At 41.2% G+C, this 26,886-nt stretch overlaps 2 protein-coding genes across 2 annotated transcripts; both read left to right on the top strand.

Annotated features, from left to right (window-relative positions):
* On the top strand, positions 1 to 7,847 carry LOC122639950 (protein DETOXIFICATION 40-like). Its single transcript, XM_043833004.1, has 7 exons — positions 1 to 373; positions 739 to 1,370; positions 1,454 to 1,510; positions 3,050 to 3,288; positions 4,061 to 4,179; positions 5,735 to 5,821; positions 7,606 to 7,847. The coding sequence occupies exons 1-7, from the start codon at positions 20 to 22 to the stop codon at positions 7,666 to 7,668; spliced, it is 1,551 nt and encodes a 516-aa protein (XP_043688939.1). The 5' UTR covers positions 1 to 19; the 3' UTR covers positions 7,669 to 7,847.
* Positions 7,848 to 17,239: 9,392 nt separating this feature from the next.
* Positions 17,240 to 24,156, top strand: LOC122639953 (protein DETOXIFICATION 40-like). Its single transcript, XM_043833011.1, has 7 exons — positions 17,240 to 17,609; positions 18,028 to 18,659; positions 18,743 to 18,799; positions 19,594 to 19,832; positions 20,626 to 20,744; positions 22,136 to 22,222; positions 24,000 to 24,156. The coding sequence occupies exons 1-7, from the start codon at positions 17,250 to 17,252 to the stop codon at positions 24,060 to 24,062; spliced, it is 1,557 nt and encodes a 518-aa protein (XP_043688946.1). The 5' UTR covers positions 17,240 to 17,249; the 3' UTR covers positions 24,063 to 24,156.
* Positions 24,157 to 26,886: the final 2,730 nt, after the last annotated feature.

The following is a 26,886-nucleotide window of genomic DNA, read 5'->3' as shown; positions in this document are numbered from 1 at the left end:
TTTGCAACAGCATCAAATCATGGAGTCCTCACCACCACCACCACCCCAAGAAGAAGAAGAAGAGAACCTCCTTCTTCTTCATCAACCACTCCTTCAAGAAAAGCCACTGTCATCAAATGCTCACCAAGGCAACCACCAACTCGAAGCTGTACTCTCAGACGAAAGCTTGTCACCGTTTAAACGCTTCCGATTAGCTTCCTTGATTGAACTCAAGATGCTCTTCAATCTTGCAGCCCCTGCTCTTGTCATGTACATAATCAACTACTCCATGTCCATGTCTTCCCAGATCTTCTCTGGTCACCTCGGTAACCTCGAGTACGCCGCCTGTTCCCTCGGCAACAACGGCATCCAAATCTTCACTTATGGCCTCCTGGTATTCTATTTCCTACCCTTATTTCTTCATAATTAATATTGAGTAGTCCGATATGAAAACTTATAGGTATTTTAACGGGTATCCGGCTCTCCTCCAACCGTTGTTTTTGGGTGTTTTTGCAAGGCCGGACCCTCCAGCTCCGGCCATGGTTAGAGGAGAGCCAAATATCTTTAAGGGCAAGTCCAGATTCTCTCCAATGACAGTTAACCACGAGAGACCCCGTTCCCACACCACCATGGTGGGAGATTGACTTTGATGGTCAAATGTTATTGGAGAGGATTTGGTTTCCTTTAATTTTAATGGCTAGTTTTTGAGGATGAGTTATACCCAAATTCTTAACAAATATTGATGAACTATGTGAGTAGCTGGGCATGGGCAGCGCCGTTGAGACACTGTGTGGCCAAGCTTATGGAGCAGGCAAGTACGAAATGCTGGGGATCTATGTGCAGAGATCAACTGTTCTACTCATGGCAACTGGGATTCCACTCATGGTGATCTATACATTCTCAAGGCCCATATTAATCTTACTGGGTGAATCCTCCACCATTGCTTCTGCTGCTGCAGTGTACGTGTATGGATTGATCCCTCAGATATTTGCATACGCTGCCAACTTCCCTATCCAGAAATTCCTGCAGGCACAGAGCATCGTTGCACCTAGTGCCTACATATCATCAGCTACACTTGCATTTCATCTCTTAATGACCTGGTTAGTGATTTTCAAGCTTGGATTGGGTCTTCTTGGTGCTTCTTTGGTGTTAAGCTTGTCATGGTGGATCATTGTGGTGGGTCAGTTCTGTTACATAGTGATGAGTGGTAAGTGTAAGCATACATGGACTGGGTTCACCTTCAAAGCTTTCTCTGGGTTGCCGGAATTCTTGAAATTATCAGCTTCGTCGGCGGTGATGCTTTGCTTGGAAGCTTGGTATTTTCAGATACTTGTTTTGATTGCTGGTTTGCTCAAGAACCCTGAATTGGCTTTGGATTCTCTTGCTGTCTGGTACTTGTCTATTAATTTGCACCATTGATTACTACTTCTTCCGTAGGCCATACATAATCTCAAAGGTTTGTTCTGATGTGCAGCATGACAATCAATGGTTGTGTGTTCATGGTTTCTGTTGGATTCAACGCAGCTGCAAGGTAATTATTTTTTTGTGTATCGAATAGTAATGGATAGTAAGAGCAAAGCCGTTTTAAAACCCAGAACAGCGAATGACCGCCCCATCCCTACGTGCACTCTCATTGGCCTCACGTTGGTCCAGAGGCCACGTAGTCCGGCAGCAATCCACCCTCCCTCTTTTGGGAAAAAGAAGGTTGTCAGGCTGCATGGTGTCGGATACAAGAAAGGTGAAATGACCGCCATACTCCCATGAAATAAAAAGTTGCACCTTTGTTGGATGGCCCCGCACTGGTGCAGGGGCCACACAGCCTCACAGCAATCCCCCAGCTTTTGTGGGTGGGGGGGTGGGGTGGGGAAAGGCTTCTAGGTTATGTGGTGCTTGTGCCAAAACATACGAAGAGCAAAATGATTGCCCTCCCCCGTGAAATGAAAAAACCCCACCCTTGTTGGTGCAGGGGCCACAGCCTCATAGCGATCTCCTAGCTTTTGGGGGGTGGGGTGGGGAAAGGCTTCTAGGTTATGTGGTGCTTGTGCCAAAACATACGAAGAGCAAAATGACTGCCCTCCCCCGTGAAATGAAAAAACCCTACCCCTGTTGGTGTAGGGGCCACACGGCCTTGCAGTGATCTCACCCCTTCTTTTGGGAAAAAGAAGGCTGCCAAGTTGCATGGTGCTTGTACCCAATCATAGGAAGGGAGGAATGACCACCCCATCCCTTGTGAAATGAAAAATCCCACACCTATTGGCCGCCACCGCCACCACCAACCCCACACTGGTGCAAGGGCAACATAACCTGGTAGCGACCCCCTAATAGACTTTTATATGAATCCTTCCTTTCCTTATAGAAATTTTCTTGGATTACTTCTACTAACCTTCTTTCTTTCCTAAAAAGACTATCTCGTTAATCATTGACTCCCACGACTCCAACCCTAATTGCACAAGATCCAAAAGACCTTTTTCCTAATCCAATCTAGGGCAGATCCCATGATATTTAAAGAGTCATGAAATGTCATTCCAAGTCTTGAACTATTGCAATCAATAGAAAATCAAAAGTCAATGCACTCATGCTATCCACTCAATTAGGGCTTTATTATAGGGCTATTTTTATCTAAAGATGGAGCATGTAGGGTAGAAGTAGTGTCTTTAATAACATAAAGGTAGGGAGCATGATGTAAGTGGTGAGATTGAGTTGTCAAGATGTAAGTGGGAGACTGAGGTCAATAGAATTTTTAAGAGTTCGATCATTGCCAAGCTGGATGGTTTGTTGCTTCTTTGGGAGAACAACGTCAAGAACTTGATTGGTAGTTCAAGTCTCATTAACGGTATCTAATCTATATTTATTTGCTTTCTAAGAAGTGGAGTTCCGTGAGTACCATATTTGATCTCTTGTGAGGCCCTGACCCTGATGGCTTATCGGCCCTTAACTTGCACCACCAAAAAAAAATGAAAAAAATTCATGAAATAAAGACAAACATTTGAGTAAGTGAGAGTGAAAGTGGTCTAAGCTAAAATGGTGATCAGTTGATGATATTATTGATAGTGATATAATGGAAAAACAGTGTGAGGGTGAGCAATGAGCTTGGAGCGGGACACCCAAAATCGGCAGCATTCGCAGTAGTGGTGGTAACAGGGTTGTCGTTGCTAATATCAGCCGTACTGGCCGCGGTGGTGATGGCGTTACGTCATGTCCTCAGCTATGCTTTCACTAGCGGTGAGACCGTTGCCAAAGCTGTTTCTGAACTCTGCCCACTCCTCGCAGTCACTCTTGTCCTCAACGGTGTTCAACCCGTACTCTCTGGTACGTGGTCACTTAGTTGCATTAATTATCTATCTATCTATCATAATGGTGGGAGTTGAAGGATTCAGTCCAGCAAAAACAGAGGTGTTTGGATCATTTCACAGATGGACCCCCTTTAAAATAATAAAAAAAATAATTTGGATCCTCTATTGCTGAGCTGCCTAGTAGAATCACATTGCCTAGACACGGCGATGCGTGCAATAACCGCCTTTTAAATCCTAAAAAAAACCCCTTATTTATGCTGGGCTAGATCCTCAGCTTCCACCACGATTGGAGGAGAACTAAGTCCCTCTATGAAATGATTAAAACTCCCTTATTTTTGTTGGGTTGGATTCTCCAACTCCTCCACTGCTAGAGGAGGGCCAGATCCATCTTCTTGCTTCTTCTAGGATGTAGATCCTCTATTACCGAGCTGCCCGCCAGAATCATGCTGCCCAGACAAGGTGTTGTGCGGAATGATCGCCTTACCCCCACTCAGACAAGGCGCTTAGACAAGGTTAAGGTGAACATTGCGTATAATACCGTGTCTGGGCAACACGGTCTTGCCAGACAGCTCCACAGTAGAGAATCCAAATTGCTTCTTCTACTGCTCACCAACTTATATTCATTAGTTGCAAGCATGCACGCGTCTGGCACCTAACTTATAAGCTTACTTTAGTCACTCTCTCACGGGATATTTCCTTGCAACAAAATCAAACATATTTGAAAACTCTTTCTCTCTCTCTCTAAAGGTTTAACTTATTCTAGTGTTACACTGTTCATGTGAATAAAGGTGTGGCTGTTGGGTGTGGATGGCAGACACTTGTGGCGTATGTTAATGTGGGATGCTATTACGTGGTTGGGATTCCACTTGGGGCTCTTCTGGGCTTTAAGTTCGATTTTGGTGCCAAGGTATTACAATTTTTACATTCTCCATCATTTTACTTTTTCAACCTTTCATGATCATATGGGAGAAAGGTTCTTTGAGCAATCAACCTCTCTCTCTCTCTCTCTCTTCATATAAAGTGATTTTATTGTCCTTCTATGTATGAAACGATTCCAGCTCACATTATTAGTGCGCTCTTCCTTACTACTTACCCATAGAGTCCTTTTCTTCCTTTTCTTTCTTGTATATATAATCATTTATCGCCATCTTTTACATAGTTTAGATTGAGACATTTTCCCTGATGAAAAAAATTGAGGACCATCGTTCCTCTCCCCTCCATTATATATGGTAGAGTCACATACGAAGACAATAAAAATAGGAAATCTCTTCATGTGGGTAAAGAGAAACTAGGTCCCCCCAACCCCAACCCCCACCCAAAAAAAAAAAAAAAAAAAAAAAAAAAAAAAAAAAAAAAAAAAAAAAAAGAAAGAATGAGAAAGGTCAGATCATGGATTTATCTCTTGAGTCTTAAAGTTCTAAACCCACACTGACCATGGATTTGGGGTGCACATGTGTTAAACATATCGTCTATGATATGTTCCTTCAAAGAAAAAAAAAATTTTCCGTAATTTTCGGCAAAAGGTTTTATGGACAGTTCCATCCACAGAGTATCTATGGGTGACCCACCTCCTTCGGCCATGTGGATTGATATGTAACAATTATCATCATTGGATATCTAGAGAATGGTTTGGATTTACCCCTTGTCAAGTTCCATACTTAAATTCAATCATATATATACTCTCCCATTTATTGTCATGCCCCCACTTGGTATTCTTAGACCTCTGAAAGCTTTATTTTGCCACTTGGTCATCTCCAATTGGGTTGAAAATTGACATGTAAGCATGAGACCAATGGGTCCACCTCTACACAAAATTTCAATCCATAAGTGTAGGATATGATAACATAAGCAAGATTTTTTGATTTTTTGGTTGAAATCTCTCCCTTTTTGGTGCATTCCAAATATATGAAATTGAGTGTTTCCTATCAAACGTGAAGAGATTTCCACAAGTGGGCCAGTACACCTAGTTGGGTATAATGGTGAAATCAATATATAAGTACCCCATAAGGAGCACCACCTGATTCAAAAACTTCCCCCATGAACAAAGATAGACAAACATGTTAAAAGAAAGTAATTAAAGAATAGTATTGGTTCTATTTTGTTTTTTCACCTTTAGGGGTGCTGTTTTCTATGCTGCAGCGCAGGCTGCGCCCAGACACATGGGGGTGTGTACAATGACCACCCTGCCCCCTCAGTGCAGCCTGCACTGCGGCACAGAGAACATTCTCCCTCACCTTTATTTGTCAATGATGGTGGGCTCATTATTGATATACTTTACTGGATTCTATAGGAATGCGCAGTTTTAATCAAATTTGGCTTCTTCTTTTTTTGTTTGTGTGTAGTAGATCATATATAGTTTATATGACTTTGTAGCCACTTTAAGAATCAAAGAACAAATAGATTGGGTTATTGATATTAAAAAGTGGATTAAAATTAATTAATTGATGTCTGTGACTTTATAGGGCATATGGTCAGGGATGATAGGTGGTACAGCAATGCAGACACTTATTTTATTGTGGATTACATATCGGACTGACTGGAACAAAGAGGTAATTAAGCCATTAATTTTATTTTTAAGGTCTTACTTAGTTACTCAATTGAGATCCTAATCTCTTTATCACACAATGACTCCCTTCTCCACACAATTTGGTTCCATGTCCTCCTCAAATTCTCAATCCAAAAAATGGATGAAAAACATGGAAATAATTAAAAGATAAGGTGAGACACATCATATGCTGAGATCTCCCAACAATAAAATAGGATAAGGATCCCCTCGGTGCGCCTCACAGATCCTCGGTAACCTTATTGTCAATATGTTTTAGGACTGAGTCTCCTGTTTAAGCTTTAGCTTTCTTTGCCTTTAGTTTGTCTTTAGGTTTGTTTGCCTCCTTTTTAATCCTCAATAAATTTTTTTATTAAAATACAAAAAAGGTGAGACACATCAGTGTCGATCTAAGTTGGCATAGGTTTATATCTCTGGACCTATTGGTATCAATGAATTGTTGAAAAGAGCTATTATAGAGAAACATGACAAGTGTAGACAAGACTGATGATTAAGCTCGGAATGGAACTAATAGTCAAAGCAACAAACTACCATTCTTCCTAAGCTTTATTTCATTTTCATTGAAAAAGACATTCTTCATTGGCAAAGAGTTCAAAGATTTAGGTTGGTCAAGGATCATTATCCTCTGGAGGGGTAGGGGAGTCATTTCAAATGGAGGGAATGGGTGGGGGGAAGAGAGATAGACACACCGGGCGCTAAATTGCGGTATACTAGCGGTGTGCCCAGCCTTTTCTCGGCCCATATTTTAAAAAGAATGATAGTTGGGCTTAGGCCATTGTTTCCACATGATAAGGAAACAAGAGCCAAGTAGAAGTGTAATTGAAGGAAGAGGGTTCCCCCATGATGCCAATGTTGGGAGGAATCTGCACGCCACATCAATGGCGATGTGGAGAATAGTATCATTCACATGGGCCTCACATAGGTCGTAATATGAAGAAAGTGTCAATGTGGATCTCACAGCTCATCATGTGAGAGTGCATATGATGGAATATGCCCTATTGCATGATGGGGTTCTTTTTCCCCAAAAGTTTAGCTATAACATGTATAAACCGAAAACTTCAACAAGCCTAAAAAACAAAAGTAGAAAAAGTTCCCCAGGCTGTTGCTTTCCCACACCTTTTCACATCTTAATACTCTCTCTCATCCCTGAACCATATAGGTCCCAATTGACAAAATATTGATTCGAGCTTTCCAATTGGTGTAGCGTGGGAGATTTCTTCCCTCCCCCCCCCCCCCAATACCCCCATATGTTGGCGGCATCAAAATCCTCTCCCACACTGCTTGACAACATTATTTCTCCCTCATTTTTCATAGGAATGAGGTTTAAGGGGAAAAAAACATTGCTTTGTTGTGTGAAATTTCTGCCCACACCCTTCTAAAATAAAAAAAAAAAAAAAAAATCTCATCTGTGCTGATGCTCCTACGCCCACTCTTATTGGCCTCCACATTGATGCAGGGGCTACACGACCAAGCATCAATCTCTTGGGATGAAATTTTGTTTTTACATTTGTAGCAGGAATGTTCCTGCCATAAGGCTGTCAACCAAGGAAATGAGATCTTAAAGGGTATTTTAGATAATACTAAAACCTAGGATGGTATTTATGAACCCATAGGAAAAGTGACTTATTCCATTTTCTTGGTTGCCAGCCTTGTAACAAGAACATTTCTACTACAAGTGTACCAGCAAAATTTTTTCCGATCTCTTGCCCAAGATGTAATTATTGATGTAATTACATTTATGTATTTAATATATATAAATTGAATTCTCAGGTGGAGAAAGCTATGAGACGCTTGGACGTATGGGAAGACAAGGAAGAAACGCCCCCGAAGTAATTACTGAGTTGAAGACTTTGAGAAAACATTGAGAGGAAATTAGTAGCAGCAGTGGAAGCATGTCAAAGATACTCTCAAAGCTGCTAACCACCGACCATCGCTGGCTAGACCGGTCCATCCATCTCTGGTCCAGCCCTCTTTAGGCACTGGGCCCGGTTCATCATTATTAATTTTTTTTTTAAAATTTAAACAATGTAAGAGCTTAAATAAGGATGAAGTATTTGTACAACTTGAGAACGAAGAATATAAGTCAATATTGAATATGTGAAAATTTTCTCTGAACCGCTGGGGTAGGATAAGCTAGCAGTTCTATACCTATTTCTCTTATCGTCACCTGAAATGACCTCACTGCCCTCAGATTCAATCGGACCGTTTTGTCCCTCAAAATACCACTATCTTGTTTTTTTTGGACAATTTTACCCTTCCATGCACCGATACCAATGCTATAGAGTATTGGGTATCGTATTGGTAGGGGGTGTCAATCGATTGGTTTGATTATGGTCCAGTTTCACCAGTTTTTTTTTTTTTTTTTGAGAGAGTGGGTGAATCCAAAACCAAACTATTAAGGGAAGATTCACTTTTGGTTCGATTTGTATGGTTTATTTTCGATTCTCTTATCGGTATGATATCGGGTTTGGTTTGCAATCCATATATATATATATGGTAAAAACACATGTTTTTTTAATGATTTTCTGGTTGGTATCAGTTTGGATACAATTTTGGTCCGCCATATTCAGTTCAGTTTCGATGTGGTCCAATTTTCAACCAGTTTCACAAAACCATTATCCAAAACCAATCCAATATGCTTTGGATCGGTTTGATACGCTTTCACCAGTTCGATCACATTTTGACACCCCTATATATTGGTATCGGATACCAGCGATACCGATACCTTGAACCAGCATTTCATGGGTTTTTACCGAACTTGTACTCGAGTTTATTATAGAGCGATTAAAAGGGTGGGGGGAATTAAACATTTATCCATCAAATAAAGGGGAAAGTGTTTTCTGTGGGAGAGCATGGCTCCTGTGTGCATACAGGGCCAATGAGAGTGAATCGGGAAGCATTCAATAGGGGTAGTCATTTTGCATTTCATGGGGGGCATGGCAGCCATTTTGGCTCTCCTATGCCTGGGTGCAGCCGCCATGGTCCCCACAAAAATCATTTTCTTCAAATAAAAATAAAGAACCGAAACAAAACAAGGGCCTAGGCCATATTGAGGGAGAGAGAGAGAGAATATTCTCCACCCCCAATTCCTTAGAAACAAACTTTTGTAATCATTACCCTATGTGTTTATATAAATTATTTAAATTTCTTACCATATATAGTAATGATACATTTTACATTTTAAATCAAAAGGTATTGGATATAAAGTAAAGTGGAATATTTTAATAACCAAATATAGAATGATTTGAAGTTAGTGATATTGTCACATGGGATAATAATTACAAAAATTTCACTTCTCTGCCCTTTAATTCCCTTACAACCAAACAGGGCCTAGATTATGACTTCCACTACTTTTCTCTACCCCAAGTTTAAAATTTGAGGTTTTGATGGCCACTAGAAAGATGACCTGCATAATAAAACCAATAAAAAAATGGACATAAGTAAGCCAATAAGATATTTGTTGTTGGGCTTGGACTTTTAGGTACAATGCCATTGTTTGTTGGGCTTGGACTTTTAGATACTGTGTCAGTGTCACCTGGCCTTCTTAATCTACACTGAAATTTAAGTAGTGGTATCAATTCCATGAGTTACAGTGACAACACTAAATTGACCTTCACTTTGGGCAACACTGATTACAAAACAACAACAGATCCTTGTCCCAATCAAATGTGGTCGGCTATATGGATCCTTCTTGGATCAGGATCCTTTGCAGTACCGGTGGGACGGCGGTGCACATCTGATGGCACAACAGAGGCCAGGTGGCACACATGGCACACATGGCCTCTGCTGTGTCGTCGGATGTGCACCGCCGCTCGCCGGTACTGCAGAGGATTTTAATACATCCTTCCCCTTGATTCAGTTCTATTTGAAGTCACACTTGATATGAGGCTTAAGCCATATTTTAGGCTTGCCCTCGGCTCTTTTAGTTTATTCCAAGGGTTCCTTTGAACAATGGCCATGGCATCTCAATCGACTTTCTCGTAGTTTCACCATGTATCGGAGCAACTCCCAAATCAGCTCTAATATAATAATTCCTTAATTTTTCCTTTCTATTTTTGTCACACATCCATCTCAACATCCTAACCTCCGCTACACTTAGCTTGTCTATATGACACTTCTTAATTGCCCAACATTCCGTCCCATACATTGTAGTCAGTCGTATGACTGTCCTGTAGGATTTTCTTTTAAGCTTTAGAGGAATTCATCGATATACGACACTCCTGACACACCTCTCCACTTCATCCATCATATTTTAACTGGCACAATAGGATCCCAAGTAGCTTGTTGAGGCCCAGCCAGCCTGGGTCCCTAACCCAAACATGATGGATGGGATGTAAACCATGAATGTGGGGCCCATCCAGGGATTAATATGGTTCTTGCAGTCAAAATCAAGTTATCGTGTAGAGGTGCAACTGTGCAAACTCCTCAGTGTAAGGTCTGTCAAATTTAGGTCCAGTAGTTTGGACTGATTATCAAGAATCTGCAATTAATTCATTTATTAGTAATAAGTGTGTCAAAAGTTGGCCCGTAACAGTTGGCCCGATTGAACCTGAACCTGACCATTTAATAAACAGTTAGGATCTAGTCTTAGGTAATGCATTATTTGGTCGGAAAAATGTCCTTAGTGTAAGATTGACTGATGCCCGACCTAAATGACCGAAACAAGAAACCGAATGTAAATAAAACAGCTTGATATAGAACCGGTTGGTATGATTATGGGATATGATCCATTAGCCCAAAACAAAAACTCAGATTTTAGGCTATGGACCATTATTAGCCTGTCAACAATTCCATTGAGTAATTAATGGGCCTAGATGGGGAGCCCATTAAAGAATGTTCGTAAGAAGACCAATTGGCATGATTATAGACTGAATCAACATAGACCAATTAGATCAAAACAATCTGAACCAATTACACCATTTTTAGCCCATTTGGTATGAGCTCGATTATACGATTATAGACCTGTAACTAATCAACTGACCGGTTATAAGTAGATTCATGTCTGGCCTATGCAGACCGATAATGCATGGTCTTAAAAGTGGTGGGGACCAATTAAGCCCGACCAAAACCAACCGCGACCAATTAGTTGACACCCCTAAATTTATTGACATTTAGACTCAAGGATATAAGGATAAACTAGTAGTTTTGTGCCTATTTCTCTCCTCCTCACATGAAATGACCTCACACCCCTCATATATAAGATACTGTTTTGTAGCAACTCATTGGTGGATTTTTTTATCCTCTCAAGTTCTCCATCTCCCCGTTCCTCTCAAGTACCCCCTTAAAATCATGACATGTGGCACTTTTTAATCCGACGGTCATGATTTGAATCCAACCCTAATCTAACCCGATTCTTCTCTCTTTAATTTTTTTTTAAGGGAGAAAAAATGCTACCCAATCGTGCGCCAGTCATGCACTTTCTCTGAATTCCACGCCTAGACACACAAGGCACCTTGACCGCCTAGAAATGACCATCTTGCCCCCATGCAAAAGCGGAAATCCCAGGCGGTCAATGCGCCTTGTGTGTCTAGGCGTGGGAGCCACATAAGGCGCACGACCGTATAGCATTCTATTTCATGTTAATTAATTTAAATCACAAAAGTAGGACCCATTTTCTTCGTTCTTCTTTTTCATTGTCGTCTTCTTCTCCTCCTTTTTCTTCCGACGGCAAACCACTCCTGCAAGGATGTTCTTCCTCCCAACCCCCTGCAACCCTCCCCCTCCCCATCCCCTTCCCCTGCAACCATGCTATTCCTCCTACTGCAACCACTCCTGCCCCACCCTTGTTCTCCCCTACATCCCTCTCCCCACTGCCCTCACCCTCCACCGCAATCCCATCTTCTCCCTGCTGGACACCAAATCCCCATTTTTGTGGCTTTCATGAGTGAATATATTCTAATGGGTGCAGCCTAGGGTCTAACCTATCTCACCATGACTGTGTCCCCCCAACTGTTCATCTACAACAACAAACTCAGCCTTATCCAAACTTAATGGGGTCGCTACATGGATCCAAACAAAACAAAATGGAAAAAATGAGGTCTAAACAAAATAGGGGAATGAAGAGATGGAGAAAATAGAGGTGGCAAATGAGATGAGAAAAGAAAAAAGAAGATGACAGATAAAAGATGCAAAACAAAAAGAAAAATGAAAGTTTAAATTAAAAAGTGAGAAGAACGAGGCACAACCTAGCAAGTCAGGAGAATCTCAACTAGATGGGGCCTGCTACATGGATCTGTGCCCACCAATAGACTCTATCCGAGCACATACTTGGTATAATACCTAGACTATGCATGTCCTTCCTCACAACTTCCCTATGGTCATTTTAGGCCTACCCTTAGCTCTTTAGCTCATTCAATCGTTAGCATATCACTCCTACTTACTTGGACGTCTGTCGGCCTTCGTTGAACATGACCATACCATCTCAAACGACTTTCTCAGAGCTTGTCATTCATCGGGGCAACTCCCAAGTCTGCTCTAAAACTATCATTCCTTACTTTATCCTTTCGAGTTTTTTTGCACATCCATCTTAACATCCTCATCTTTGTTACACAAAGCTTCTCAATATGACAATTCTTAACTTCCTAACATTCTGCCCCATACATCATAGTCAGTCGAACAATAATCCAATAGAACTTTCCTTTAAGCTTTAAAGGTATACATTGGTCACACAGCACTTTAGATGCTCCTCTACTTCATCTAACCCACTTTAATTCTCTGTACAACGTCATCCTCTATGTTACCCTTCTTTATTTATGATTGACCCCAGATATTTATAATAGTCACTTTGTGGTATCTCTCTTTCTTCTATTCGCACCATGTTTGTATCCATCAAAGTATGACTAAACCTACTTTAAATCTCTTCCTCATAATGCTCTTGCGAATAAGCCTCTCATCATCTTCGATTACTCTTCTCCCTCTTTGGTTACACTATAACCAGATATTTCTCTGTTGAGGAGATTGAGAAAGAGAGAGTGTGTGACAATAGTAGACGTAGATTCTGATGAAGTGGAGAAGTCTTTAGGTTTTACAAGTTAAGGCAACACAAGTTAAAAGGGAGTAGGAGGTAGGACCTGGCTCCTGTGCATTGAGGCAGCCGGGCTGCATGTGCAGCGCCAGACTCAAGGCGGCGCGCTTTGACCGCTGCCCAAGTGCCTTGCCCAAGCAGGGGTAAGGCGGTCAAAGCGCAACACCTTGAGTCTGGCGCTGCACATGCAGCCCGGCTGCCCGGATGCACAGGATCTTTTTCGGTAGGAGGTAAAGCTTGTTATCCCTATGTTGGCTTAAAACTGTGTTAGGAGCTTAGTAAGTTCAGGAACGACAATCAAACGGGTACGGATATGTACGACAATTAAACAAAGGGAAATTATCAACGCTACCCCCTAAGTTATCCCGTTATTTTAATGCAACCCCACTAAGTACCAAAATATCAAATCTGACCAAAAAACTAACGAAATAACTTAGTGTAATGCAAATGACTAAACTACCCTCTACACTAAAACATAAAAGATAAATTACAACTGAGGTGCTCATTGTTTAAGGTACCTTGTGAACTATTTTCCTTCACTAAATCAAACAAATTTCCTATTTTATCCTCCCCATCTCGGATCCAGATCCTCTAATGCCGAGCTGCCCGGCAGGACCGTGCTGCCTAGACATGGTGTTGTGCGCAATGACCACCTTACCCCCACTCGGGCAAAGCGTTTGGGCAGGGATAAGGCGGAAATTGCGCGCAACACTGTGTTTGGGCAGCACGGTCCTGCCGGGCAGCTCAGCAGTAGAGGATCCAAATTGCCCCATCTCATCGTCCACCGGTACCTCCACCTCCACCTCCACCGGTCACAACTTCCGTCCCCACCTCATTTTCAGGTACCGCAGCCCTGCTGTGCAACCTCCACTCCCACCCCCCCACTGCTCTCCCCCACCACCGCCCGTCCCTGCCACTCGCTCCAACCCTTTCCCAATTCTGTCCCTGGCACCTCCTGAGGATTGATAGGCTTCATCTAAACTCCAATCGAGTTGAGACGGTTTCAGTCCGAAATTCCATGAAATCCTTCAAATAATCGCCTAATCCCCATAAACAACAGAACCATCGATTGCCCTTTCATTTCTCTTAATGATACACTAACGAGGGCCTAATCTCTACCTTCATAATTAAGAAGTACAGAATCCACAACTCTTTCATCTTCATGAATTAATAATGCATTTCTAGTACTACTACTGCAACTCTCTCTTTCTTTCTCTTTTTGGGTTGGTGGCGGAGGAGGCACTGCACTAATAAAATGTGAAAACCTTTCCTCCTTTCATTTAATCTAGTGGGAAGAAGCTGATGCTTTGGAGGGGGATCGTAGAGCTTACAATAGAAACCAGTGACCACCTTTCATTTAATCTAGTTGGGATGCTCTAAAGGAAGAGGGAGGGGGAGGGGGAGGGGGAGGGGGGAGAGCTTACTATAGAAATCAGTAATCAAAATTTTCAATTCACTGACCATTTAACTGAAAAGGGCGTGATTCTGGTTCTAACCAGTCTGATTCCCTGAGCTGGAGCCGGAGCCGGCAAGACAGGGGAGAGGCATGCCATAGTAGCGGGAGACGGAGAAGAAAGGAGAGGGGGAAGGAGATGAAATTACAAAAACATACACAGTTCATGTCATAACAAGGGCAACTTTGTCTTTTAAGATAACCCTGTTGACATCACTAATTAACGGTTAAAAGGCTAACCCCGTTAATTTTTGGGTCAGATTGATATCTTGGTAGTTAGTGGGGTAGCATTAAAATAACGGAATAACTCAAGGTGGCGCTGATAATTTCCCTTGAACAAATTAGACAATAATATTATTTGGGTAAATTACACGTCACCCCTAATTTTCATACGAAACTCAAATCACCCCTTGATGTTTGAAAATACTCAAATCATCCCTGGGTTAGACCCTAATATGACAAATTAGTCCCTACCGCCAGTTTTATGCTGTTAAGTGATGATGCCAATTAGTTAAATAAATTTAAATCCCTAAACTACCCTTGACTAGTGTAGAGTTACTTTTTTACCCTTAAATCTAAAACCCCCCAAATCGATCATCTTCCTCACATGACCCGCAACTCCATCTCCATCTTCACCCTTCTTCTTAAACAAACCACCATTGCACAACCCTCTTCTTCAAATCTGAAGGAAATTTATTTTTTCCGTTAAACATGAACTCAACACGAAACGTGTCTCTGCAAATCCAATTTTGTCGCTGCAAATGTTTATTCTCTTGCCACTGAAATCTTTCGACCTTCACAAAACGACCTTCGTTTTGGGCACCAAACTATATCCCTTTGTTCTCTTTCTCTTCCATCACTGTACTCTGTGTCTTTGAGAGGATTAGTCGCCTTTGTCACCGCTGCAACTGCCGGACTCAGATTTTCTCACCTTTGCAGCTGTTATTTTTCAGCGTGAGAAATCTCTTGATCCTTATGAAACGTATTTCTCGACTAAGCTAAAATGTAAGGAAGCAACAATGCACGTAACAGGATCTTGCATGGGTTGCAGATGCAACAGGGTTGGCTACAAAGTTTTGGGCGAAGACAAATCGATGGTTTGGTGAAGAAGGTGCCTGCTTTGCAAGTCTGACTTCTAGATATTGTCTTCCTCATTAACTGAAATTCGGAGCTTGGCAGCTGGATATGTTGGGGATCTATATGCAGAGATTTTGGTGATCTTGAATACAACGGCCATCGTCCTGACCTTTCTGTACATTTTCGAGGAGCGATTCTTGAGGCTGATAGGGCAATCGGCTGAGATCTCGATGGCAGCTGGGGTATTTGCGATATGGATGATTCCGCAGCTCTTCGGGGTAGTGGAGGGATGGGTGGAAGAAGAAGATGGAAGAGAGAGGTATGGGCAGAGATGGAAGAGGAGAAGAAAGCACCCAAAAATAAAAGTGATTTCATTTGTTTAAATCGAAAAGGTAAATACGTCATTTCACTTTTTTGTTTGATTTAAGTTAACACCGTTACTGTGGAGGGGGCCGGTTGAGTATTTCAAAAAATCAGGAGGTGAATTGAGTGTCGTTCGATTTTCAGAGGGTGTCGTGTAATTTACCCATAATATTTTTACAAAATCCAGCATAATAAAACTCGTATGACGATTATACAATACGTGTTTAATATGGCCGCTCTATAAACAAAAAATATGAGCATATACATTCACTCAGTAACAAACATTCACCGCCTACAAATTAGGTGGGATTCTTGCTTATCACTCCTCTTTTCTCTCTCTCTATTGAATCAGCAAGTTTCTGAACTTCCTTCTATCCTGTGTTTCTGATTTCATACTTATTCGAGATCTGATTTGCTTGGATTAAATAGAATTCTGTTAATCATGATTCTGCCCTAAAAAACTCCAAGATCATATTCTGAACTCGTGATTCAAGTTCTTATTTGGTTTCAATACTTTTTTGGGAGAATGTTCTTTGTGCCGCAGCGTAGCCTGCGCCCAAACACATGGGCAGCCTGTGCAGGGGGGCAGGGTGGTCATTGCGCCCACCCCCATGTGCCTAGGCATAGGTTGAGCTACGACACAGAGAACAACGCCCCATTGTTTACTGTATATATGGGCTCATATAAAAAAAAAAAAGCAATTTTTTCCCAGCTAGGATCATCTGCACGTACCAACAGGTGTACGTACATCTCAAAGCCAATCGCATTCTAATTTTGTTTCCTTAAAAACCCTTCCTCCCCTTGCAAATGGCAAAAATAGAGTAGATGGTTGACTCTCGCATGTACGTTCACCTGTTGATTCGTGCAAAAGAACCGAACTCTTTTTTTCCTACAAAATAATGGAGAGGGTTTTCAATGCGAGCTCGGATCAAGTCCTCGTACGAATTCCGACCTTGGGACCCCCACACCATCCGCATGGAATCCACGGATCTAATCTGCATTCTTTCAATGCTGCCAATTTGAAGAGAATCTTCTATATCTATAGTATCATATCACTATTTTGTATAGATTCATCATTTGAGGGCCGAGCTGCCTAGCAGACCGTACTGCTGAGAAACAGCGAGACTAGGAATGATCGCTTTACCCCTGCTTGGGCAGGGATAAGGCGATCATTCCCCGCCTTATTGTGTCTTAGATAGGGGTAAGGCGGTCAGCACGGTTCTGCGGGACAGCTTATCCAAATTGCATTTGAGATAATTGTTTTTTTTATGACCGACAAAAAAACAAAAAATCATTTGAGATAGAGAAAACGGGCCCACACCTTTTCTGATGGGCCCCACTATAGCAACCATCCTGGAACGACGAATCATCATCGGTCTAGTGGTCCACTCAATCTAGTGGCTCTCACTGAGAACCAGGCCTTCCTTCTCCTTTAAAAGCCGCCAGCCTGCTACCCCCTGCCATGCATCTCCCACCTGTTTGCAACAGCATCAAATCATGGAGTCCTCATCACCACCACCACCACCACTCCAAGAAGAAGAAGAAGAGAACCTTCTTCTTCTTCATCGACCTCTCCTTCAAGAAAAACAACTATCACCAAACTATCACCAAGCCAACCACCAACTCGAAGCTGTACTCTCAGACGAAAGCTTATCACCGTTCAAACGTTTCCAATTAGCTTCCTTGATTGAACTCAAGATGCTCTTCAATCTTGCAGCCCCTTCTGTTGTCATGTACATGATCAACTACTCCATGTCCATGTCCTCCCAGATCTTCTCTGGTCACCTCGGTAACCTCGAGTACGCCGCCTGTTCCCTCGGCAACAGCGGCATCCAAATCTTCACCTATGGCCTCCTGGTATTCTATCCCCTACCCTTATTTCTTCCTAATTAATATTGAGTAGCCCCATGTGAAAACTTATAGGTGCTTTAAGGGGGATCCGGCTCTCCTCTAGTCGTAGCGGGAGCTAAAGGGGGTCTAGTTCAGCTGTGAAATGACCAAAACCACCCTTGTTTTTGGGTGTTTTTGCAGGACTGAACCCTCCAACTCTGGCCATGGCTAGAGGAGAGCCAAATATCTTGAAGAGCAAGCCCGGATCCTCTCCAATGACATTTAACCACCAGAGTCCATCCCCATACCCCATGGATGGTGGGAGATTGACTTTGATGATCAAATGTCATTGGAAAGGATTTGATTTCTTTTAACTTTAACGGCTAGTTTTTGAGGATGAATTCTACCCAAATTCTTAAGAAATATTGATGAACTATGTGAGCAGCTGGGCATGGGTAGTGCGGTTGAGACACTGTGTGGACAAGCTTATGGAGCAGGCAAGTACGAAATGCTGGGGATCTATATGCAGAGATCAACTGTTCTACTCATGGCAACTGGGATTCCACTCATGGTGATCTATACATTCTCGAAGCCCATATTACTCTTACTGGGTGAATCCTCCACCATTGCTTCTGCTGCTGCAGTGTACGTGTATGGATTGATCCCCCAGATATTTGCATACGCTGCCAACTTCCCTATCCAGAAATTCCTGCAAGCACAGAGCATCGTTGCACCTAGTGCTTACATATCAACAGCTACACTTGCACTTCATCTCTTAATGACTTGGTTAGTGATTTTCAAGCTTGGATTGGGTCTTCTTGGTGCTTCTTTGGTGTTAAGCTTGTCATGGTGGATCATTGCGGTGGGCAAGTTCTGTTACGTAGTGATGAGTGGTAAGTGTAAGCATACATGGACTGGGTTCACCTTCAAAGCTTTCTCTGGGTTGCCGGAATTCTTGAAATTATCAGCTTCGTCGGCGGTGATGCTTTGCTTGGAAGCTTGGTATTTTCAGATACTTGTTTTGATTGCTGGTTTGCTCAAGAACCCTGAATTGGCTTTGGATTCTCTTGCTGTCTGGTACTTGTCTATTAATTTGCACCATTGATTAATGCTTTTTCCGTGGGCCATACATAATCTCAAAAGTTTGTTCTGATGTGCAGCATGACAATCAATGGTTGTGCGTTCATGGCTTCTGTTGGATTCAACGCAGCTGCAAGGTAATTATTTTTTTGGGTACCGAATAGTAATAGATAGTAAGAGCAAAGTCGTTTTAAAGCTTAGAACAGTGAATGACCGCCCCACCCCTACGTGCACTCTCATTGGCCTCGCATTGGTCCAAAGGTCATGCAGTCCGGCAGCAATCCATCCTCCCCTTTTGAGAAAAAAAAGAAGATTGTGAGGCTGCATGGCGTCAGATGCAAAAAAAGGTGAAATGACCGCCATACTCTCATGAAATGAGCAATCCATCCTCCCCTTTTAAGAAAAAAAGAAGATTGTGAGGCTGCATGGCGTCAGATGCAAAAAAAGGTGAAATGACCGCCATACTCTCATGAAATGTGGATGGTCTTGTGCTGGTGCAGGGGCCACACAGCCTCACAACGATCCCCCTGCTTGATTGATAAATAAATTTGTGCATGAAAATATGTGATGGACTTTGGAGTTAATCATTGACTCCCACAAGTCCCACACTTATTGCACAAGATCCAAAAGACTTTTTTCCCAATCCAATCTATAGAGCGGATCCGATGATATTTAAAGAGTCATGAAATGCATTCCAGGTCTTGCCCTGGTGGTTTGTTGCTCCCTTGGGAGAACAATGTCAGGAATTTGATCGGTGTACTTAATCCATTTTTCCCTGACCCTGATGATTTATCGGTCCTTGACTTGCAAAAAAAAAAAAAAAGTTTATGAAATAAAGACAAACATTTGAGTGAGTGAGAGTGAAAGTGGTTTAAGCTAAAATGGTGGTGATCATGATGATATTAATGATAGTGATATAATGGAAAAACAGTGTGAGGGTGAGCAATGAGCTTGAAGCAGGACACCCAAAATCAGCAGCATTCGCAGTAGTGATGGTGACAGGGGTGTCGTTGCTAATATCAGCCATACTGGCCACGGTGGTGATGTCGTTGCGTCATGTCCTCAGCTATGCTTTCACTAGCGGTGAGACCGTTGCCAACGCTGTTTCTGAACTCTGCCCTCTCCTCGCAGTCACTCTTGTCCTCAACGGTGTTCAACCCGTACTCTCCGGTACGTCCTCACTTACTTGCATTCTCTATCTATCTATCTACCTACATATCTATCTTAATGGTGGGAGTTGAAGTATCAGTCCAGCAAAAATAGGGGTGTTTGGATTATTTCATAGGCGGACCCATGATTCGAAGTATCGGTATCGTATCGTTTGATATGGGCGATACGCACCAATTTTGCTAGTCATCGATACCGATATCGTGCTGATACCATATCGGTAGCATGGTACAGACAAAGGGTAAAATGGTCCGAAAACTCATTTTTGAAAGGAATCAAAGGATAATTTTTTCCGATATAGCCGATCTAGGCCGATAGCATATCAGTATCATATCAATTTTTCATGTTGCCAATAATCATTCCGATACCGTGCATTAAAACCATGGCATGACTCCCTTTAAAATAATTAAAAAAAACCCCTATTTATGCTGGGCTAGATCCTCCAACTCCCACCACGATTGAAGAAGAGCCAAGTTCCATTTCACAGGCGGATCCCTCTATCAAATGATCAAAACTCCCCTGTTTTTGTTGGATTAATTGGATCCTCCAACTCCTGCCATTGCTAGAGGAGAGGCAGATCCATCTTCTTGCTTCTTCTACTGGTCACCAATTTATATTCATTAGTTGCATACATGCAATGCACGCGTCTGGCACCTAACTTACAAGCTTACTTTAGTCACTCTCTCACGGGATATTGCCATGCAACAAGATCAAACATATTTGAAAACTCTCTCTCTCTCTCTCTCTCTCTAAATTTTTAACTTATTCTAGTGTTGCACTGTTCATGTGAATAAAGGTGTGGCTGTTGGGTGTGGATGGCAGACACTTGTGGCGTATATTAATGTGGGATGCTATTATGTGGTTGGGATTCCACTTGGGGCTCTTCTGGGTTTTAAGTTCGATTTTGGTGCCAAGGTATTACAATTTTTACATTCTCCACCATTTTGCTTTTTCAACCTTTCATGATCATATGGTAAAAAAGGTTCTTTTTTCAACCTTTCATGATCATATCAGAAAAGGTTCTTTGAGCGGTCAATTTCTCACTTTATATAAAATGATTTTATTGTCCGTCTATGTATGAAACGATTCCATCTCACATTAATGGTGCGCTCCTCTATATTGTTTATTCATAAAACCCTTTATTTTCTTGTATATATAATCATTTATCGCCATCTTTTACATAGTTTAGATTGAGACATTTTCCCCAGCCCTCCTCCTTTCTTAAGGAGAAAGTTTCTTGTCAATTGCGGTGAAAAAAATTGAGAAAAAATCGTAATTTTTGGCAAAAGATTCTATGGACATTTCCATCCACAGAGTATCTACGGGTGACCCACCTCCTTCGGCCATGTGGATTGATTATATAACAATTATAATCATTTAATATCTAGAGACTGGTTTGGATTTACCACTTGCCAAGTTCTATATTTAAATTCAATCATATATGTACTCTCCCATTTATTGCCATGCCCCCACTTGGTATTCTTAGACCTCTGAAAGTTTTATTTTGCCACTTGCTCATCTCCAGTTGGACTGAAAATTAACATGTAAGCATGAGACCAATGGGTTCACCTCTGCACAAAATTTCAATCTCATAAGTGTAGGATATGATAACATAAGCAAGATTTTTTTTTATTTTTTCTGAAATCTCTCCCTTTTTTATGCATTCCAAATATATGAAATTGAGTGTTTCCTATCAAACATGAATAGATTTCCACAAGTCGGCCAGTACACTTAATTGAGTATACTGGTGAAATCAATAAATAAGTACCCCATAAGGAGCACCACCTGATTCAAAAACTTCCCCCATGACAAAGTCTTGGTTCTATTTTGTTTTTTCACCTTTAAGGGTGTTGTTCTCTATGCCGCAACGTAGATTGCGCCTAGGCACATGAGGGTGGGTGCAATGACCACCCTGCCCCCCCTAAGTGGCAGGCCCATGCGCCTGGGTGCAGCCTGCACTGCGGCAAGGCACATGAGGGTGGGCGCAATGACCACCCTGCCCCCCTGAGTGGCAGGCCCATGCGCCTGGGTGCAGCCTGCACTGCGGCACAGAGAACATTCTCCCTATCTCACCTTTATTTGTCAATGATGATGGGCTCATTATTGATAGACTTTACTGGGTTCTATAGGGATGAGAAGTTCTAATCAAAATTTGGCTTCTTTTTTTCTTTTTTGTTTGTGTAGTGGATCATATATAGTTGATATGACTTTGTAGCTACTTTAAGAATCAAAGAACAAATAGATTGGGTTATATTGATATTAAGAAGTGGATTAAAATTAATTAATTGATGTCTATGACTTTATAGGGCATATGGTCAGGGATGATAGGTGGTACAGCAATGCAGACACTTATTTTATTGTGGATAACATATCGGACTGATTGGAACAAAGAGGTAATTAAGCCATTAATTTTATTTTTAAGGTCTTACTTAGTTACTCAATTGAGATCCTAATCTCTTTATCACACAATCACTCCCTTCACACAATTTGGTTCCATATCTTCCTCAAATTCTCAATCCAAAAAATGGATCTAAGGAAAAACATGGAAAGAATTAAAAGACAAGGTGAGACACATCAGTGTCGATCTAAGTTGGCATAGCTTTATATCTCTGGACCTGTTGCTATCAATGAATTGTTGCAAAGAGCTATTCTAGAGAAAAAGGACAAGTGTAGACAAGACTGCTGATTAAGCTCGGAATGGAACTAATAGTCAAAGCAACAAACCACCATTCTTGCTATGCTTTAATTTATTTTCATTGAAAAAGACAATCTTCATTGGCAAAGAGATAAAAGATTTAGGTTGGTCACCGATCTTTATCCTCTTAGGTTCTTTGTCCGGTTCCTCTCATAGAAGGGTGAAAATGATGATCTAACTCCCTGCTTGAATACACTATCTGGTGGGGTTCACCCCACTCTTATTAGAGGCACCAGACAACTTTACCGGGCAGAAAATCTGAGAGGATAAAAATTCGATTGGTCACCGAGAAATGAAGGTAGGAATACTGAATCTTAAATACTTTAAAGGGAGAGGGACAGGCAAGTGTGCGGTTAGTTAGCAGGCAGCACTAATGGGGGGGGGGGGGGCGAGATAGGGCATCATACTGGAGGGGTAGGGGAATCATTTCAAATGGACTTGTGGTATACCAGCGGTGTGCCCAGCCTTTTCTCGGCCCACACTTTAAAAAGAATGACAGTTGGGTTTACGGCAATTGTTTCCATCTGCTAAGGAAACAAGAGCCAAGTAAAAGAGTAATTGAAGGAAGAGAGTTCCCCCATGATACCAATGTTGGGAGGAATCTGCACGCTACATCAATGACGATGTGGAGAATAGTATCATTCACATGGGTTCCACATAGGTTGGAACATGAGAGAAAGTGTCAATGTGGATCTCACAGCTCATTATGTGAGAGTGCATATGATGGAATATGCACTATGGCATGATGGGCTTCTTTTTCCCTGGAAGTCTAGCTATAACATGTATAAACCTAAAACTTCAAGAAGCCTAAAAAACAACAGTAGAAAAAGTTCCCCAAGGTGTTGCTTTCCCACACCCTCTCACATCTTAACACTCTCTCGCATCCCTGAACCATATGGGTCCCGATTGAAAAAATATTGATTCGAGCTTTCCAATTGATGTAGCGTGGGAGATTATCCCCTTCAACAACCCTCATACGCTGGCGGCATCAAAACCCTCTCCCACACTGCTTGACAACATTATTTCTCCCTCATTTTTCATAGGAATGAGATTTAAGGGGAAAAAGAATATTGCTTAGTTGTGTGACATTTCTGCCCACACCCTTCTGAAATTAAAAAAAAAGAAATCTTATCTGTGCTGATGCTCCTATACCCACTCTTATTGACCCCCATGTTGGTGCAGCGGCTACACTACCAAGCATCAATCTCTTGGGATGAAATTTTGTTGCTACATTTGTAACAGGAATGTTCCTGCTACATGGCTGGCAGCCAAGAAAATGAGATATTAAAAGGTATTTTAGAAAATACTAAAACCTAGGAGGGTATTTATGAACCCATAAGGGAACTGAATTATTCCATTTCCTTGGTTGCCAGCCTTGCAGCAAGAAGCAAAATTTTTTCCAATCTCTTGCCCGGGATGTAATTAATGATGTAATTTACATTTATGTATTTGAGATATATAAATTGAATTCTCAGGTGGAGAAAACTATGAAACGCTTGGACGTATGGGAAGACAAGGCAGAAACGCCCCCGAAGTAATTACTGAGTTGAAAGACTTTGAGAAAACATTGAGAGGAAATTAGTAGCAGCACTGGAAGCATGTCAAAGATACTCTCAAAGCTACTAAGCACCGACATCGCTGGCTAGACCGGTCCATCTATCTCTGGTCCAGCCTTCTTTAGGCACTGGCCCCGGTTCGTACATCATTAATTTTTTTAAACAATGTAAGAGCTTAAATAAGGATGAAGTATTTGTACAATTTGAGAAGGAAGAATATAAGTCAATATTGAATATGTGAAAATTTTCTCTGAGCCGCTGGGGCAGGATAAGCTAGCAGTTCTATACCTGTTTCTCTTATCGTCCCCTGAAATGACCTCACTGCCCTCAGATTAGATCAGACCGTTTTGTCCCTCAAATTACCACTATCTTGTTTTTTTTGGACAATTTTACCCTTCCATGCACCGATACCACTGGTATAGAGTATCAGGTATCGTATTGGTTGGGGGTGTCAATTGATCGGTTTGATTATGGTCTAGTTTCACTATTTTTTTTTTTAAGAGAATGGGTGAATCCAAAACCAAACTATTAAGGGAAGATTCACTTTTGGTTCGATTTGTATCTTGTTTTTTTTTTATTCTCTTATCGGTATGATATCGGATTTGGTTTGCAATCCATATATGTATATATGGGAAAAACACATATTTTTTTAATGATTTTCTGGGTGGTATCGTTTGGATTCAATTTTGGTCCGCCATATTCAGTTCAATTTCAATGTGGTCCAATTTTCAACCAGTTTCACAATACCACAATCCAAAACCAATCCATTATGCTTTGGATCGGTTTGATATGCTTTCACCAGTTCGATCACATTTTGACACCCCTATATATTGGTATCACATACCAACAATATCGATACCTGGAACCAGCATTTCATGGGTTTTTACCGAACTTGTACTCGAGTTTATTATAGAGCGAGTAAATGGGTGGTGGGAATCAAACATTTATCCATCAAATAAAGGGGGAAGTGTTTTCTGTGGGAGAGCATGGCTCTTGTGTGCATATAGGGCCAATGAGAGTGAATCGGTAAGCATTCAATAGGGGCAGTCATTTCGCATTTCATGGGGGGCATGGTAGTCATTTATGCTCTCCGATGCCTAGGTGCAGTTGCCATGCTCCCCCACAAAAACCATTTTCTTCAAATAAAAATAAAGAACTAAAATAAAACAGGGGTTGGGCCATATTGATATGAAGGAGAGAGAGGGAGAGAGAGAATTCTCCACCCCCAATTCTTTAAAAATAAATTTTTGTAATCATTACCCCATGTCATTGTATAAATTACTTAAATTTCTTACAATATATAGTAATGATATATTTTACATGTAATATTTATTTTACATTTTAAAACAAATGGAATTGAATACAAAGTAAAGTGGAATTTAATAACCAAACATGAAACGATTTGAAATTAGTGATATTGTCACATGGGGTAAGTGTCATTACCCCATGTTAGTTGGTTTGTTGCTATGACTTTTAGTTCCATTACGAGCTCAAGCATCAGTCTTGTCTACTCTTGTCCGTTTTCTCTTTGTATATCTTTTTATTTATCTGCAAATCCTCTTGTTACTATCCTTGTCACATGCGGAAACTAAATTCATATCAATCTTTCCCTATCACATGTGACTAGAGATAGCCAACCTTGGAGAATTTGTTTCCTTGTTGGTCTCTTTCTATTGGTGCTATATTTATAGCCCAATCTCTGGTAATCTAATTAGCTCTCACCTTGTCTTTTAATTCTTTCCATGTTTTACCTTAGGTCCATTTTTTGGATTGAGAATTTGAGGAGGATATGGAAGCAAATGTGTGATGAAGAGATTAGGATCTCCATTGAGTAACTAAATAAGACCTTAAAAATAAAATTAATGGCTTAATTACCTCTTTGTTCCAGTCAGTCCGATATGTAATCCACAATAAAATAAGTGTCTGCATTGCTGTACCACCTATCATCCCTGACCATATGCCCTATAAATTAAGCCACAGACATCAATTAATTAATTATAATCCACTTCTCAATGTCAATATAACCCAATCTATTTGTTCTTTGATTCTTAAAGTAGCTACAAAGTCACATAAACTATTATGATCCACTACACACAAACAAAAAATAAAGTCAATTTTGATTAGAAATGCTCATTCCTATAGAATCCAATTAAATTCACTTTGGACTCTCGACAAATAGAAGTGAAAAAACAAAATAGAATCAATACTATTCTTCAATTACTTTCTTGGGCAGCTGTTCTCCGTGCCGTAGCGCAGTGCACTGGGGGCCACTGGGAGTGGGCGCAATGCCACCCCCGCCCTGACATTCTCCCTACTTTCTTTTAACTTGTTTGGCTGTCTTTGTTCATGGGGGAAGTTTCTGAATCAGGTGGTGCTCCTTATGGGGTACTTACCTGATTCAGAATTCCCCATTACAACAGCCAATTAAAAGAATAGGTGTTTTCTGTGCCGCACTTGTGGAAAGAATCACACTGCCCGGGGTGGTCCCCGCTCCCATGTGCCTGAAGAAAGTAATTGAAGAATAGTATTGGTTCTATTTTGTTTTTTCACTTCTATTTGTCGAGAGTCCAAAGTGAATTTAATTGGATTCTATAGGAATGAGCATTTCTAATCAAAATTGACTTTATTTTTTGTTTGTGTGTAGTGGATCATAATAGTTTATGTGACTTTGTAGCTACTTTAAGAATCAAAGAACAAATAGATTGGGTTATATTGACATTGAGAAGTGGATTATAATTAATTAATTGATGTCTGTGGCTTAATTTATAGGGCATATGGTCAGGGATGATAGGTGGTACAGCAATGC

The sequence above is a fragment of the Telopea speciosissima genome, chromosome 9 (assembly GCF_018873765.1).
Source record: "Telopea speciosissima isolate NSW1024214 ecotype Mountain lineage chromosome 9, Tspe_v1, whole genome shotgun sequence".
NCBI lineage: Eukaryota > Viridiplantae > Streptophyta > Magnoliopsida > Proteales > Proteaceae > Telopea > Telopea speciosissima.
This window is presented reverse-complemented; position numbering and strand designations above follow the sequence as displayed.

Coding starts and splice junctions, on each gene's coding strand:
- LOC122639950 (XM_043833004.1), top strand. CDS start 20: ATGGAGTCCTCACCACCACCACCACCCCAAGAAGAAGAAGAAGAGAAC. Junction 1,371..1,453: donor TTGGATTCTCTTGCTGTCTG/GTACTTGTCTAT, acceptor TCTGATGTGCAG/CATGACAATCAATGGTTGTG. Junction 4,180..5,734: donor AGTTCGATTTTGGTGCCAAG/GTATTACAATTT, acceptor GTGACTTTATAG/GGCATATGGTCAGGGATGAT.
- LOC122639953 (XM_043833011.1), top strand. CDS start 17,250: ATGGAGTCCTCATCACCACCACCACCACCACTCCAAGAAGAAGAAGAA. Junction 17,610..18,027: donor TCTTCACCTATGGCCTCCTG/GTATTCTATCCC, acceptor CTATGTGAGCAG/CTGGGCATGGGTAGTGCGGT. Junction 22,223..23,999: donor GGACTGATTGGAACAAAGAG/GTAATTAAGCCA, acceptor TTGAATTCTCAG/GTGGAGAAAACTATGAAACG.